The sequence below is a fragment of the Artemia sp. Qi Xiang Cuo genome, chromosome 1 (assembly GCF_049724085.1).
Source record: "Artemia sp. Qi Xiang Cuo chromosome 1, ASM4972408v1, whole genome shotgun sequence".
NCBI lineage: Eukaryota > Metazoa > Arthropoda > Branchiopoda > Anostraca > Artemiidae > Artemia > Artemia sp. Qi Xiang Cuo.
Window position 1 is genome coordinate 27,811,978 of NC_142794.1, and position 13,525 is coordinate 27,825,502.

The 13,525-nt window shown below is 35.8% G+C and overlaps 2 protein-coding genes across 7 annotated transcripts in view; one reads left to right on the plus strand and one right to left on the minus strand.

The window, feature by feature from the left end:
* The window catches only part of LOC148956169 (hypoxanthine-guanine phosphoribosyltransferase-like), a 114,961-nt gene extending 108,816 nt beyond the window's left edge, over positions 1–6,145 (minus strand). Inside the window, exon 1 of the mRNA XM_089097459.1 lies at positions 6,081–6,145. The gene's annotated coding sequence lies outside the window, so the exon portion shown is untranslated. The remainder of the gene's footprint in view (positions 1–6,080) is intronic.
* LOC148956170 (uncharacterized) overlaps positions 1–13,525 on the plus strand; it is a 263,724-nt gene that overhangs the window by 54,712 nt on the left and 195,487 nt on the right. For 3 of the 6 annotated variants that reach the window (XM_089096650.1, XM_089096576.1, XM_089096538.1), the window contains exon 1: positions 5,443–5,540. The exons of 1 other annotated variant lie outside the window; for it this stretch is intronic. In XM_089096650.1, coding sequence (XP_088952776.1) covers positions 5,505–5,540 — 36 coding nt within the window. In that variant the 5' untranslated portion in view covers positions 5,443–5,504. Of the gene's footprint in view, positions 1–5,442; positions 5,541–5,576; positions 5,641–13,525 lie in introns of those variants that run through there. 2 more of the 6 variants (XM_089096984.1, XM_089096901.1) reach the window with 2 other exon arrangements.

A 13,525-nucleotide genomic window follows, 5' to 3' on the forward strand; every position in this document is an offset into this window, starting at 1 on the left:
AACCATCTGGACTTTCTTGATGGTTCACTGATAAGAAAGGAGTTTTTGTTCAAAATGGTTACAACTCTATCGCTAGAGTCTGACATGAGGTAATTCATCACATCTCATGTGAGCGGAATTTGTCCAATCAACACTCCAGGTTCCTCCAATTCAGCTTGTGTTGAGCATTTTAGAGCATTTTGGAATATTTCAGTAGTGTTTTGTCGTGGTTTACCATGTCACAGTTATATTCTCTTGATTTTTCAAAGTTCATTTTGAATTTCTTTAGTGAAATGCAAGAGTTGGAATGCTTCGGTAGTGTTTTGTCATGGTTTACCTTGTCACTCTTACATTCTCTTGATTTTTCAAAGTTCATTTTGGATTTCTTTCGTTGAAATGCAAGAGTTGGAATATTTCAGTAGTGTTTTGTCATGGTTTACCTTGTCACAGTTACATTCTCTTAGTTTTTCAAAGTTCATTTTGAATTTCTTTCGTTAAAATGCAAGAGTTGGAATATTTCAGTAGTGTTTTGTCGTGGTTTACCGTGTCACAGTTACATTCTTTTGATTTTTAAAAAGTTCATTTTTGGATTTCTTTCGTTGAAATGCAAGAGTTGGAATATTTCAGTAGTGTTTTGTTGTACTTTACCTTGTCACATTTACATTCTCTTGATTTTTTGGATTTCTTCCTTGAAATGCAAGAGTTGGAATATTTCAGTAGTGTCTTGTCGTCGTTTACCTTGTCACAGTTACATTCTCTTGATTTTTCAAAGTTCATTTTGGATTTCTTTCGTGAAATGCAGGAGCTGGAATATTTCAGTAGTGTTTTATCGGGGTTTACATTGTTACAGTTCAACTTCTGATTTAATACATGCAATAAACTGGCTAGTGTCGATAACCGGACAATTCATTTTTTTCTCTTTTTTATCACAAACAATTTTCAATGTCTCCAAGGCAGAGTAATTTTTTCATAAATTCCACTATTTAATGCCCACCTCCGGCACACAGAGACAACACACACAAAATGTATCTTGGATACACAATACAGAAATTTAATTCAGGAAATTATAAAAAAAAAATTTGATGGGGTTACGTGCGTGCACGTAACCCCGTTTAAATTTATTTTTTTGATCATTTTTTATCATTTTGAAAAATCAAGAGAATATAACTGTGACATTGTAAACCACGAAAAAACACTACTGAAATATTCCAACTCTTGCATTTCACGAAAGAAATTCAAAATGAACTTTGAAAAATTAAGAGAATGTAACTGTGACAAGGTAAAGCACAACAAAACACTACTGAAATATTCCAACTCTTGCATTTCACGAAAGATATTCAAAATGAACTTTTGAAAAATCAAGAGAATGTAACTTTGACAAGGTAAAGCACAACAAAACACTACTGAAATATTCCAACTCTTGCATTTCAAGGAAAGAAATCCAAAATTTACTTTGAAAAATCAAGAGAATGCCACTGTGACAAGGTAAACCACGACAAAACACTACCGAAGCATTCCAACTCTTGCATTTCACGAAAGAAATTCAAAATGAACTTTGAAAAATCAAGAGAATGTAACTGAGACATGGTAAACCACGACAAAACACTACTGAAATATTCCAATTCTTGCATTTCACGAAAGAAATTCAAAATGAACTTTGAAAAATTAAGAGAATGTAACTGTGACAAGGAAAAGCACAACAAAACACTACTGAAATATTCCAACTCTTGCATTTCAATGAAAGAAATTCAAAATGAACTATGAAAATCAACAGAATGTAACTGTGACAAGGTAAAGCACAACAAAACACTACTGAAATATTCCAACTCTTGAATTTCACGAAATAAATTCAAAATGAACTTCGAAAAATCAAGAGAATGTAACTGTGACAAGGTAAAGCACAACAAGTCACTACTGAAATATTCCAACTCTTGCATTTCAACGAAAGAAATCCCAAATGAACTTTGAAAAATCAAGAGAATGTAGCTGTGACAAGGTGAGCCACGACAAAACACTACTGAAATATTCCAACTCTTGCATTTCAAGGAAAGAAATCCAAAATGAACTTTGAAAAATCAAGAAAATGTAACTGTGACAAGGTAAACCACGACAAAACACTGCTGAAATATTCCAACTCTTGCATTTCGCGAAAGAAATCCAAACTGAACTTCGAAAAATCAAGAGAATGTAACTGTGACAAGGTAAAGCACAACAAGACACTACTGAAATATTCCAACTCTTGCATTTCAACGAAAGAAATCCAAAATGAACTTTGAAAAATCAAGAGAACGTAACTGTGACAAGGTAAACCGCGGGGGGTGGGCCACGGTTGAAGTTGTTTTCATGTAAAAATACCCTTTCCCTTTTCCATGGAAGATTCCCCCTCAAAACAAGTTCAGTCAGGGCTACTTTTGGAGGGTATTTTTCTATTTTTTGATAATGAGGCAGTTTTATCGAGCTCAGTGATTTTGATGATATTGATCCTTACTTTCAGTTGAAGAAAATTTTTTATAATTTAATTTATGATCGCTGGGAGCTGGGCACTGTTGAAGTTCTTTTCATATAAAAATACCCTCCCCCTCTTCCATGGCAAATTTCTCCCTTAAGGCCAGCCCATTCCGTTTGACTGCTGGTAGGTGTTTCTTCATTTTTCGATAATAAGACAATTTCCTCATACTCATAGCTTTTGAATGGCAACACTAAAGTTAATGAATCCTAAATCTTTTGGAAACAGCCTCTATTTTCTGTCCGTTTTTAAGTTTTGATGTTGCTCCTTACTTTCAGTTGAAGAAAATTTTTTTATAATTTAATTTCTGATCGCGGGGAGCTGGGCACGGTTGAAGTTGTTTTCACGTAAAAATACCCTCCACCTCTTCCATGGAAAATTCCCCCCTCAAGACAATCCCTTTCCTGTCGACTTTTGGAGGGTGTTTATCCATTATTTTCGATAATCAGGCAATTTTCTCGAACTCATAGCTTTTGACTGGCAACACTAAAGTTAATAAATCCTAAATCTTTTGGAAACAGCCTCTATTTTCTGTCCGTTTTTAAGTTTTGATGCTGCTCCTTACTTTCAGTTGAAGAAAATTTTTTTATAATTTTACTTCTAATTGCGGGGAGCTGGGCACGGTTGAAGTTGTTTTCACGTAAGAAATACCCTCCCTATCGTCTCTGGAAATGTCCCCCCTCAAGACAATCCCATTTCTGTCCACTTTTGGACGGTTTTTCTCCATTTTTTTCGATAATAATGCAATTTCCTCTAACTCATAGCATTTGACTGGCGATACTAAAGTTAAAGAATCCGATATCTTTTGGAAACGGTCTCTATTTTCTGTCCGCTTTTAAGTTTTGATGTTGCTCCTTACTTTCAGTTGAAGAAACTTTTTTTATAATTTAATTTCTGATTGCTGGGAGCTGGGCACGGTTGAAGTTGTTTTCAAGTAAAAAATACCCTCCACCTCTTCCATGAAAAATTCCCCCCTCAAGACAATCCCATTCCTGTCCACTTTTGGAGGGTGTTTCTCCATTTTTTTCAATAATCAGGCAATTTTCTCAAACTCTTAGCTTTTGACTGGTATTACTAAAGTTAATGAATCCTAAATCTTTTGGAAACAGCCTCTATTTTCTGTCCGTTTTTAAGTTTTGATGTTGCTCCTTACTTTCAGTTGAAGAAACTTTTTTGTATAATTTAATTTCTGATTGTGGGGGGCTGGGCACTGTTGAAGTTGTTTTCACGTAAAAAATACTCTCCACCTCTTCCAAGGAAAATTCCCCCCCTCAAGAAAATCCCATTCCTGTCGACTTTTGAAGGGTGTTTTTCCATTTTTTTTTCGATAATAATACAATTTTCTCAAACTCATAGCTTTTGACTGACAATACTAAAGTTAATGAATCCTAAATCTTTTGGAAACAGCCTCTATTTTCTGTCCGTTTTTAAGTTTTGATGTTGCTCCTTACTTTCAGTTGAAGAAACTTTTTTTATAATTTAACTTCTGATTGCTGGGAGCTGGGCACGGTTGAAGTTGTTTTCACGTAAAAAATACCCTCCACCTCTTCCATGAAAAATTCCCCCCTCAAGACAATCCCATTCCTGTCCACTTTTGGAGGGTGTTTCTCCATTTTTTTCGATAATCAGGCAATTTTCTCAAACTCTTAGCTTTTGACTGGTATTACTAAAGTTAATGAATCCTAAATCTTTTGGAAACAGCCTCTATTTTCTGTCCGTTTTTAAGTTTTGATGTTGCTCCTTACTTTCAGTTGAAGAAACTTTTTTGTATAATTTAATTTCTGATTGTGGGGGGCTGGGCACGGTTGAAGTTGTTTTCACGTAAAAAATACCCTCCACCTCTTCCATGGAAAATTCCCCCCTCAAGACAATCCCATCCCTGTCGACTTTTGGAGGGTGTTTCTCCATTTTTTTTTCGATAATCAGGCAATTTTCTCAAACTCATAGCTTTTGACTGGCAACACTAAAGTTAATGAATCCTAAATCTTTTTGGAAACAGCCTCTATTAAAAACTTTGCCAAGATGTCTCGAGTTACGCATTAATCTCTAAGATAACACAAGCTTGCGATGCCCGTTTTTCCAAAAGGGAGCATTTCTCTAATTACAAAGACAGATGCCTTTTAGTTACATCGGAAAAGATTTTTGAAAGAAATAAATATTTCTATCGTTTTTTTTTAATGTGCACCAAGTAAAGAAAAACCACAAGGAATCAGGCAACAGAGTCTCTCAAACCTCGTAAAAATGACTTAGACCCCCGTGCAACTGAACCCCCTTTAACTGAACCCTCGTGCAACTCAACCCCCCGTGCAACTCAACCACATTTAACTGGACCCCCATGCAACTGAACCCTCGTGTAACTCAACCTCCCGTGCAACTCAACCCCATTTAACTAAACCCTCGTGCAACTCAACCCCCCGTGCAACTCAACCACATTTAACTGAACCCCCATGCAACTGAACCCTCGTGCAACTCAACTCCCGTGCAACTCAACCACATTTAACTGAACCCCCAGGCAACTGAAACCTCGTGCAACTCAACTCCCGTGCAACTCAACCCCATTTAACTAAACCATCGTGCAACTCCACCCTCCGTGCAACTCAACCCCAGCCTGAGCATGCACATATTTCCTTTTGGTGAATTGATTTTCCCTTTAAGCACTCTCTGAAAGTTCCAACTTAATACACAAATTTCTTTTATTCAAATCCCAACCACAAATCAAGTTATCGTATATTGAACAACAATCGATGCCTCTGATTGGATCATAAAAATGCCCACGTCAAACGATACATTCATTGTGTAATTCTTATCAAAAATAAAAACCTTGCCTACTTTTAAAATGTTCACGCGTAAGTTTAATGTCTCAGGCATGGGTTTTTCTTTCGCAATTCAATGTATTTTTTCATGTAGGTTTTCAATCTATTACACTTTTGACCATATTCTTGTAGGGTTGAATTTAGGTTCTGTGGTGCCTATTAGCACACTACTGATATTTTCCCCTTAGTTTTATTTAGCTTATATTATGCTTGGATTAATATTGAAGTTCGTTATCTGTAAGGTTTGCAACACTATCTTAATTGCACTAGCTTGAATAAAAATTATTCGCCTTTAGCTGTAAGTAATTGAAGTGATACAAAAAGGAGTAAACACCTGTGATTGTGAGTTGTCATTTTTAACTTTAATGCTTGCATTACAACCAATAACATAAGGAAAACAGATAAATGTGTTCCTCATATTTAAAATTTATTAATTAAAATTCATTATAACCTACAAGTTTATTTTTAAAAACTGACTTTGTTTTATTATGCAGATTCTATACAAATCTCATTTTTACAATGATATATTCAGTAGAAAAATCTTAAAAGTAGGTTTTCTTTTAAAAGCACAGTTTCCGATTTCAAATGCAGTAGGCTATTCAATATAGTCGGGCATATTAGTTTAAAGAAAATGTATTATATTCATAATGGGCAATGGTTAATGTTCAAAGATTATCCGTCTTGCATTCACTATCACAGCAAACGTAACGTAAATAAGCTCGTAGATAACACTGGCTAGACATGAACATTAAATTAAAAATTAAAATATAATGAAAACATACAACCAGTGAAAAAGACTATAAGAAATCCAAATATTTTGGCAAAATCTTGACTAGCCCGTCACTTATGCACTTAAAAATGTAGAAATAACCTTGAATGTAGAAAATGAATGTAGGAAAAACTAATAGAAACATTAAAAAAAATCAAATGAAAAAAGAAAAACCCACCTGCATAAGTGACTGATAAGAATCCTAGATTAGAAATGAGATATTAAAAAAAATACATCAAATGAAAAACCAACATTTAAAGAGCCGTGTTTTAAAAAAAAAAAAAAAAAAAATATAAAAAGGTGAACGGGAACTGAGGAGAATCCAGCCAAGCCTTTCATTTTAAACAATTTCTTACAATGGATTTTTGAAGCAGCTCATCTTCTATTCGGCTTTGGTTTTTTTTTTTTAACTGATCGATTGTTTATATAAAAGTAGCTCATGTAAATTTCAATTAACATAAGTGTTGACTCAGCTTTAATAAGTGTTTTGTATAGATAAGGCTAACGAAACTACCCCCTTTATCTTTATCTTTTTAATAATTTTTAGGTGGAATTTTTTCTCAACCTTATCTGAGTCACTACAACAAATTGCTTTTTTTATGAGAAATTCAATATCGTTAGTAGCTAATGTCCTAGGAATTACCACGTTGGCGAAGAGAGGGCGTCGCATGACATGATCTGGGTTTTTGTTTTGGTTTCCAATTATACAAGTTTGAACTGCTTGCATGATTTCAAATAAAACGAGGTGCAAAATGCCATATTTTTTGTGGAATGTTGACAAAAAGAGGGGGGGACCAGTGGTGTCGTTTGGGGATGGCAAGGGGGGGCGATTGCCCCGCCCCCCCCCCCCCCCCAAAAAAAAACAAAAATTGGAAAAAATCCTATATATAGCTCGTGCCCCTTGACTCTCTGGATGTGGAACTTTTTTGCCCCCAAAATAAAAATACTTGGAGCTACGCCCCTGGCGGACACCATCCCACTTTGCTAATCTTCTCATAGATATTGTAAGTCTTTGTGTAATTCCAATCATAATGGAGTTCAATGTGCACTCCAAACTACCAGAATGTTAAAAGTGAAAGACGGGGTTGGAGGGGTACTGAAGTCATACTACGTCTACAGTCACGCTGTTTGAAAGCTCTTTGATGTTCCTGCCTTATACAAGACACTTCCTTCCTACTTTTCTGCTAAAAAAGTTGACAACAGGAAAATAATTAGGACAGCTTAGACCTACCACGTTTTTAGCTTGTTTTTTGCAGAGAGTAAAAATTAGCTTTTTTTTGAACTGATTTAAGAACTAGCTCCTTTTTACATTGATTTTTGACTTAGTTCTTCTTTTTTCACAAAGCAAGTCTGCAGCTGTCTACAATAATTCATTCTACAATAAATCAGCCTACAATAATTTTTGTTTATTCCAAAACGTTGTTGAATGAACAGTTTTCCATATTTGTATAATAATGGCTATCTGGTCCGCTGCTCAAGTGGGAGGGGAGAGAAAGACTCTTAAATCCAGGTGAAATACTGTCATCACCTGGTAACTTGTGCCGTTTGGGAGTTCGAATGGCTATGATGATTTTGTGAATGCCTGGCTAAGATGTGTTTCGTCCTTCAGCTCTTTCGAGACCGAAGGTGGTATTTTTCCATATCTGCTGGTATATTTGCTTTGGGTTTCAGAAGCTAGCCAAAATTTATTTTCCATCGCTCTATTATTGGGGTACAATAAACATGGTTTTCACTTGTTTATCTTTCGTAGTGTCGTGCACGTCCGCCTTTTTTCATGTAGCTTCTTTAAGTATTCTGAACATGTGTTTCGAGTCGTGGATATTAACTGCACTTTCTAGTTTGGTGGTGATTTTGTCCCAGCGAAGGGTACTGGTTTTTTAGGCTTTAATTGTGTCATTTCTCACTTTAGCTGTATAAATTTTGCCTAGTAGGCTTGAAGCCAACTTTTCTTCGGTCATCTTAAGGGATTCTTTGAAATCCATCCCTCACTGGAAGGGCTGGGGGCATATGTAAGATGCAGCTTCTGTGGTAGTAGTCTTAAACTGAAGCCCCATTTCTTCGGGGTCTTGTACCTCGGTAATGAGGGAACCGTGTCTCTTTTGGAAAGTAGGAACTCATATATTCTTTAATCACAATTCAGTTTAATGATATTTAGTCTTCCCTTTGGTACCTGATTCTTTGTCTTGCTAAAGTGGGGAAGGACCTTGCCATCTACTTTTGGCTAAGATACAATCGAATTGCGACTCGGTGATGTTATTACATGAGAGCCAAGCAGTGTATTGTGAACTATTATGTTGAGACAACGAACTTTCAATCCCAAGTTTGTGGTAGCAAGCAAAGTTGTTGATACTTTCGCCATTTTTATCGCTGTTCGTATCTGTAGCGTCTGACTACGTCATAAACTAACTGGTAAGTTGTTCCAGCACGTCTGTTGTAGTCTCCTGCATCTATGAGGATTTCTCGCTTGGAGCATCTCTTCACCATATACTCTATGGGATGGGAGATACGGATGGGAGTTTTTGTCACTATCATGCATATATTGAACAGTGTACCCTTTGAGTGGACATGGAATAATTTTGGGACGTATAGGGTACCAAGCCAGTAAAGCACGCTGATCTTAAGAACTCAGCTAAAACCCTATTTCAAAAAGTGCAAGTTTATCCTGTATTTAAGAGTTTAGAAATTGGTATTCTCCTTTGATTGTGGTATGTGCATCTCTTTGGACAGGACATCCCAATCCTGATTTAAGGAAGGAAATTTCATATCATGTGGCTTGGTGGGTTGTCAGACCTTTCATGAATATTAAGTTCTAGCAGAGGACTCTAAAAGGATTTTCTTCATCCAACTGGTATGGATTAAGATGATTTCCTCACTTGCTTACCTCACCACAATCCCTTGAGGCGAGCGCACTTTGCTTTAAACTAGGAACACTGTAAAAGGGATGGTATGCTTATTTACTAATTTTGCCACGTTCCCTTGAGACGAGGGCGTGTTGCTGAAACCCGTGGACCCTATAATCATTGGAAAACTATTAAGACCACTTGTTCTTCATTTTGATGTTACAATTTGTTTTAACCCCTTAAGTATCCAAGAATCACGACACCATGTGCGTATTGGCATTCAGCTGCATCAGGCGTTTAATTTGTCAAAAGGTTTTCTGTGTTTTTTCTAGATCAATGTTTTCTCTCTGTTCGGCTTAGTTGACATCAGACAGCAGGTTCGGATAAATAGTCTACTTATAAGTAATCCACTCCACTTTCCTGTTTTATCCACCCGCGTAAAATCTGCTCAGAAATATAAAATGGACTAGCGTTACACTATTACTTCACACCAAGTTTCATTTATCTATGGCTTCTAATTTTGTGGAGGTTTTGATAATGAAAATGGAAGGAAATCCGCCCCCTTCGAAAGTCAGACCAGGCACGAACCGAAAGAGGACAATATAAACAATTACACTTCTATTAGTTTCCACCAAATTTAACTGGGATCTAAATAGTAAAATTGATTGAGATACTAATAAATGCCCTTATGACACTAGCTTATAGAGCACCACTATCCCTAGTGTAGGATTGCGTCAAGATACTAATAAATACAACTAGAGCACAAACTATTAGTTCCAGCCAATTTATGTTGGGATATAACACCTTCTTCTAGTAAATTCATGCTCACGGAAGGAATACCCCTCTCCAAGGTTGAAACGCGCCTATATCCCGAGCCACAAATCAGACACTAACTCTTGTTGCCCATTGAGTTTTGTTGACTTGCTCAGCCAAGAGGCAGCGTACAACAAAATGAACTACACCATTAGAAAGTTCGTAAAAAATAACACTAATAGAGTTGATAAGATTGATCTGATAAACTCTTCTTTCCAAAGACCTTTTTTAGTTTATTGTTTGATGAAGTGAATTTTTGAAACCCTATCCCCAGATAATGGATTATATCTTGACGCCCAAGAATCCATAACCTTGAGAATTACTCTTACTTGTTGTACTTTATTTGATCTTTTTATCTCATCTATTGTGAAAATATTAGTTTTATTGACTAAAGTTATGGGACATGACTGGCGGTTTTTACTACAGTAAAAGGTATGTTTGTATGGGAAATAAACAAACAGAGCAAAATTGAAAGCCGACACTCATTTTTATAAGAATTTCAGAATTTTGCAACAACTTGTTTAAAATTGACTGTAAGTCAAAGATATTCAACTTAAATGAGATGCATATCAAATTGAAGTAACATTTGTCTGCTAGAAATTTGATCGAAGCAGAAATACACTTCAGGATCCTAAGAAAAAATTGTCTGTTTGGGATGGCCGGCTTGGGAAAAATCAGTAAATCTCAAAGAGAATTCATTTGTACACTATACGATACTTACTATGAGTACTCGTTGCAACACTAATTCACCTGAGGCCAAAGTAACAGCCTACACTCCAAGTCGACCCCGCTCTATTTAGAGCTACACTTTTCCCTCTCTCCTATTAAGTGCTACTGTTTTAAATATTTTCTTATGACTTTTTCCCACCCATTCGAGGAGGTACTGCTTTGTTTTTTTTGGATCCTAAAAGTTTGTAAGAAGGTAAAGGTTTGAGAGCTCATTATCTTACGACTTGAAACTACAACCTAACAGTCTTCCCTAAAAAGCGGGATGAAGCCAAATTTTCGATACAGCTCATTTTTTCTGTATATTAAATAAAAAAACAAGTTTTTTTAACTGAAAGTAAGGAGCAACATTAAAACTTAAAACGAACAGAAATTATTCCGTATATGAAAAGGGCCGTCGCCTCCTCGACACCTCGCTCTTTACGCTAAAGTTTTTTATTATTTTAAAAATTAGAGTTGTGAAAAAATAGTCTAACTTTAGCGTAAAGACCGAGGCGTTGAGGAGGGGACAGCCCCATTCATATACGGAATAGTTCTGTTCATTTTAAGTTTTAATGTTGCTCCTTACTTTCCGTTAAAAAAAACTTCTTTTTTTATTTAATTTTTGGACATTTTTGAATTAATGGACGTTTTGATTTTGGTTCACCGTACATGAATAATTAAAAAAAATTGCATATTAATTTTACTTTTATTGGATTAAATGACTTTCTCGAAAGTTATTTAATTTTATTTACGAATTTTTTTATTAGTAATAAATATAAGTTACTTACGAATTAACTTACGCAACGAACTTCTATATCCATAAGTAGAGATGCCCCTATTGATCCGGACGGGGAACCAAATATGGGCATAGCCTCCCTAGTGAGAACACGTGGTTAATGGGGTCAATGACCTAAATTTCCAAGGTCGATGTTGTTGTTGTTGTTGTTTTGGCCATGTGCATAGAGTCATTAGGGAGAACACGTGGTTAATTAAAGCGATTGGGAATTTGGAACACCTGTGCTGTCAGTCATTAATCAAATTGTTTCCGGGCAAAGTTTAATAATTTCTGACAGGTACTGTCAATCATTAATCATATTGTTTCTAGGCGAAGTTTAATAATGTCTGACAGGTGATGTCAAGATTGATTGATATGTCACGAAAGGGGAATTAATTTGTTGTTTCTAAGGAGAATTATTGATTCAAGAAAGGGGAATTAATTTGGTGTTTCTAAGGGGAATTATTGATTCACGAAAGGGGAATTAATTGTTGTTTCTAAGGGGAATTATTGATACAAGAAAGGGGAATTAATTTGTTGTTTCTAAGGGGAAGGTGGGGAAGAGATATATTGATTGCGTAATCGAAGGGAGGGAATTCCCGAGAAATTGATTACATAATCGGTAGAACCCTATAAGGAGCTCGTGACGGGAATCCATTTATGGGCATAGAATGACGTAATCAACTAGGACAAATGGATTTCTGAGAAATTGATTACATAATCGGTAGAACCCTATCAGGAGGTCCTGACGGGAATCCATTTATGGGCATAGAATGACGCAATCAACTAGGACGAATGGATTTCTGAGAAATTGATTACATAATCGGTAGAACCCTATCAGAAGGTCTTGACGGGAATTCATTTATGGGCATAGAATGACGTAATCGACTACGACAAGCAAGTTACTTTCTTAATGTCCCTCCTAAACCCATTTTGCAACTTGAAGTACTTATCTTTTTCACCCACAACTATACTTTACAGCTTTTTGGATACCTCAACACCAAGAAATACCTTTCAAAGACCTTTTCAGAGCAAGTTACTTTCTTAATGTTCCTCCTAAGCCCATTTTGCAACTTGAAGTACTTATCTTTTTCACCCACAACTATACTTTACAGCTTTTTGAGTGTCCCAACACCAAGAAATACTTTTCAAAGACCATTTCAGAGCAAGTTACTTTCTTAATGTTCCTCCTAAACCCATTTTGCAACTTGGAGTACTTATCTTTTTCACCCACAACTGTACTTTACAGCTTTTTGGATACCTCAACACCAAGAAATACTTTTCAAAGACCATTTCAGAGCAAGTTACTTTCTTAATGTTCATTCTAAATCCATTTTGCAACTTGAAGTACTTATCTTTTTCACCCACAACTATACTTTACAGCTTTTGGATACCTCAACACCAAGAAATACTTTTCAAAGACGATTTCAGAGCAAGTTACTTTCTTAATGTCCCTCCTAAACCCATTTTCCATCTTGAAGTACTTATCTTTTTCCCCACAACTATACTTTACAGCTTTTTTTATACCTAAACACTAAGAAATACTTTTCAAAGACCATTTCAGAGTAAGTTACTTTCTTAATGTCCCTCCTAAACCCATTTTGCAACTTGAAGTACTTATCTTTTTCACCCACAACTATACTTTACAGCTTTTTGGATACCTCAACACCAAAAAATACTTTTCAAAGACCATTTCAGAGCAAGTTACTTTCTTAATGTCCCTCCTAAACCCATTTTCCAACTTGAAATACTTATCTTTTTCACCCACAACTATACTTTACAGTTTTTTGCATACCTCAGCACCAAGAAATACCTTTCAAAAGGCATTTCAGAGCAAGTTACTTTCTTAATGTCCCTCTTAAACCCATTTTCCAACTTGAAGTACTTATCTTTTTCATCCACAACTATACTTTACAGCTTTTTGAGTGTCCCAACACCAAGAAATACCTTTCAAAGACCATTTCAGAGCAAGTTACTTTCTTAATGTCCCTCCTAAACCCATTTTGCAACTTGAAGTGCTTATCTTTTTCACCCACAACTATACTTTACAGCTTTTTGAGTGTCCCAACACCAAGAAATACCTTTCAAAGACCATTTCAGAGCAAGTTACTTTCTTAATGTTCCTCCTAAACCCATTTTCCAACTTGAAGTACTTACCTTTTTCACCCACAACTATACTTTACAGCTTTTTGGATACCTCAACACCAAGAAATACTTTTCAAAGACCATTTCAGAGCAAGTTACATTCTTAATTTCCCTTATAAACGCTTATTACCTCATGAAGTACGTATCTGTTTCACCAAATATATAATTTACAGCTTT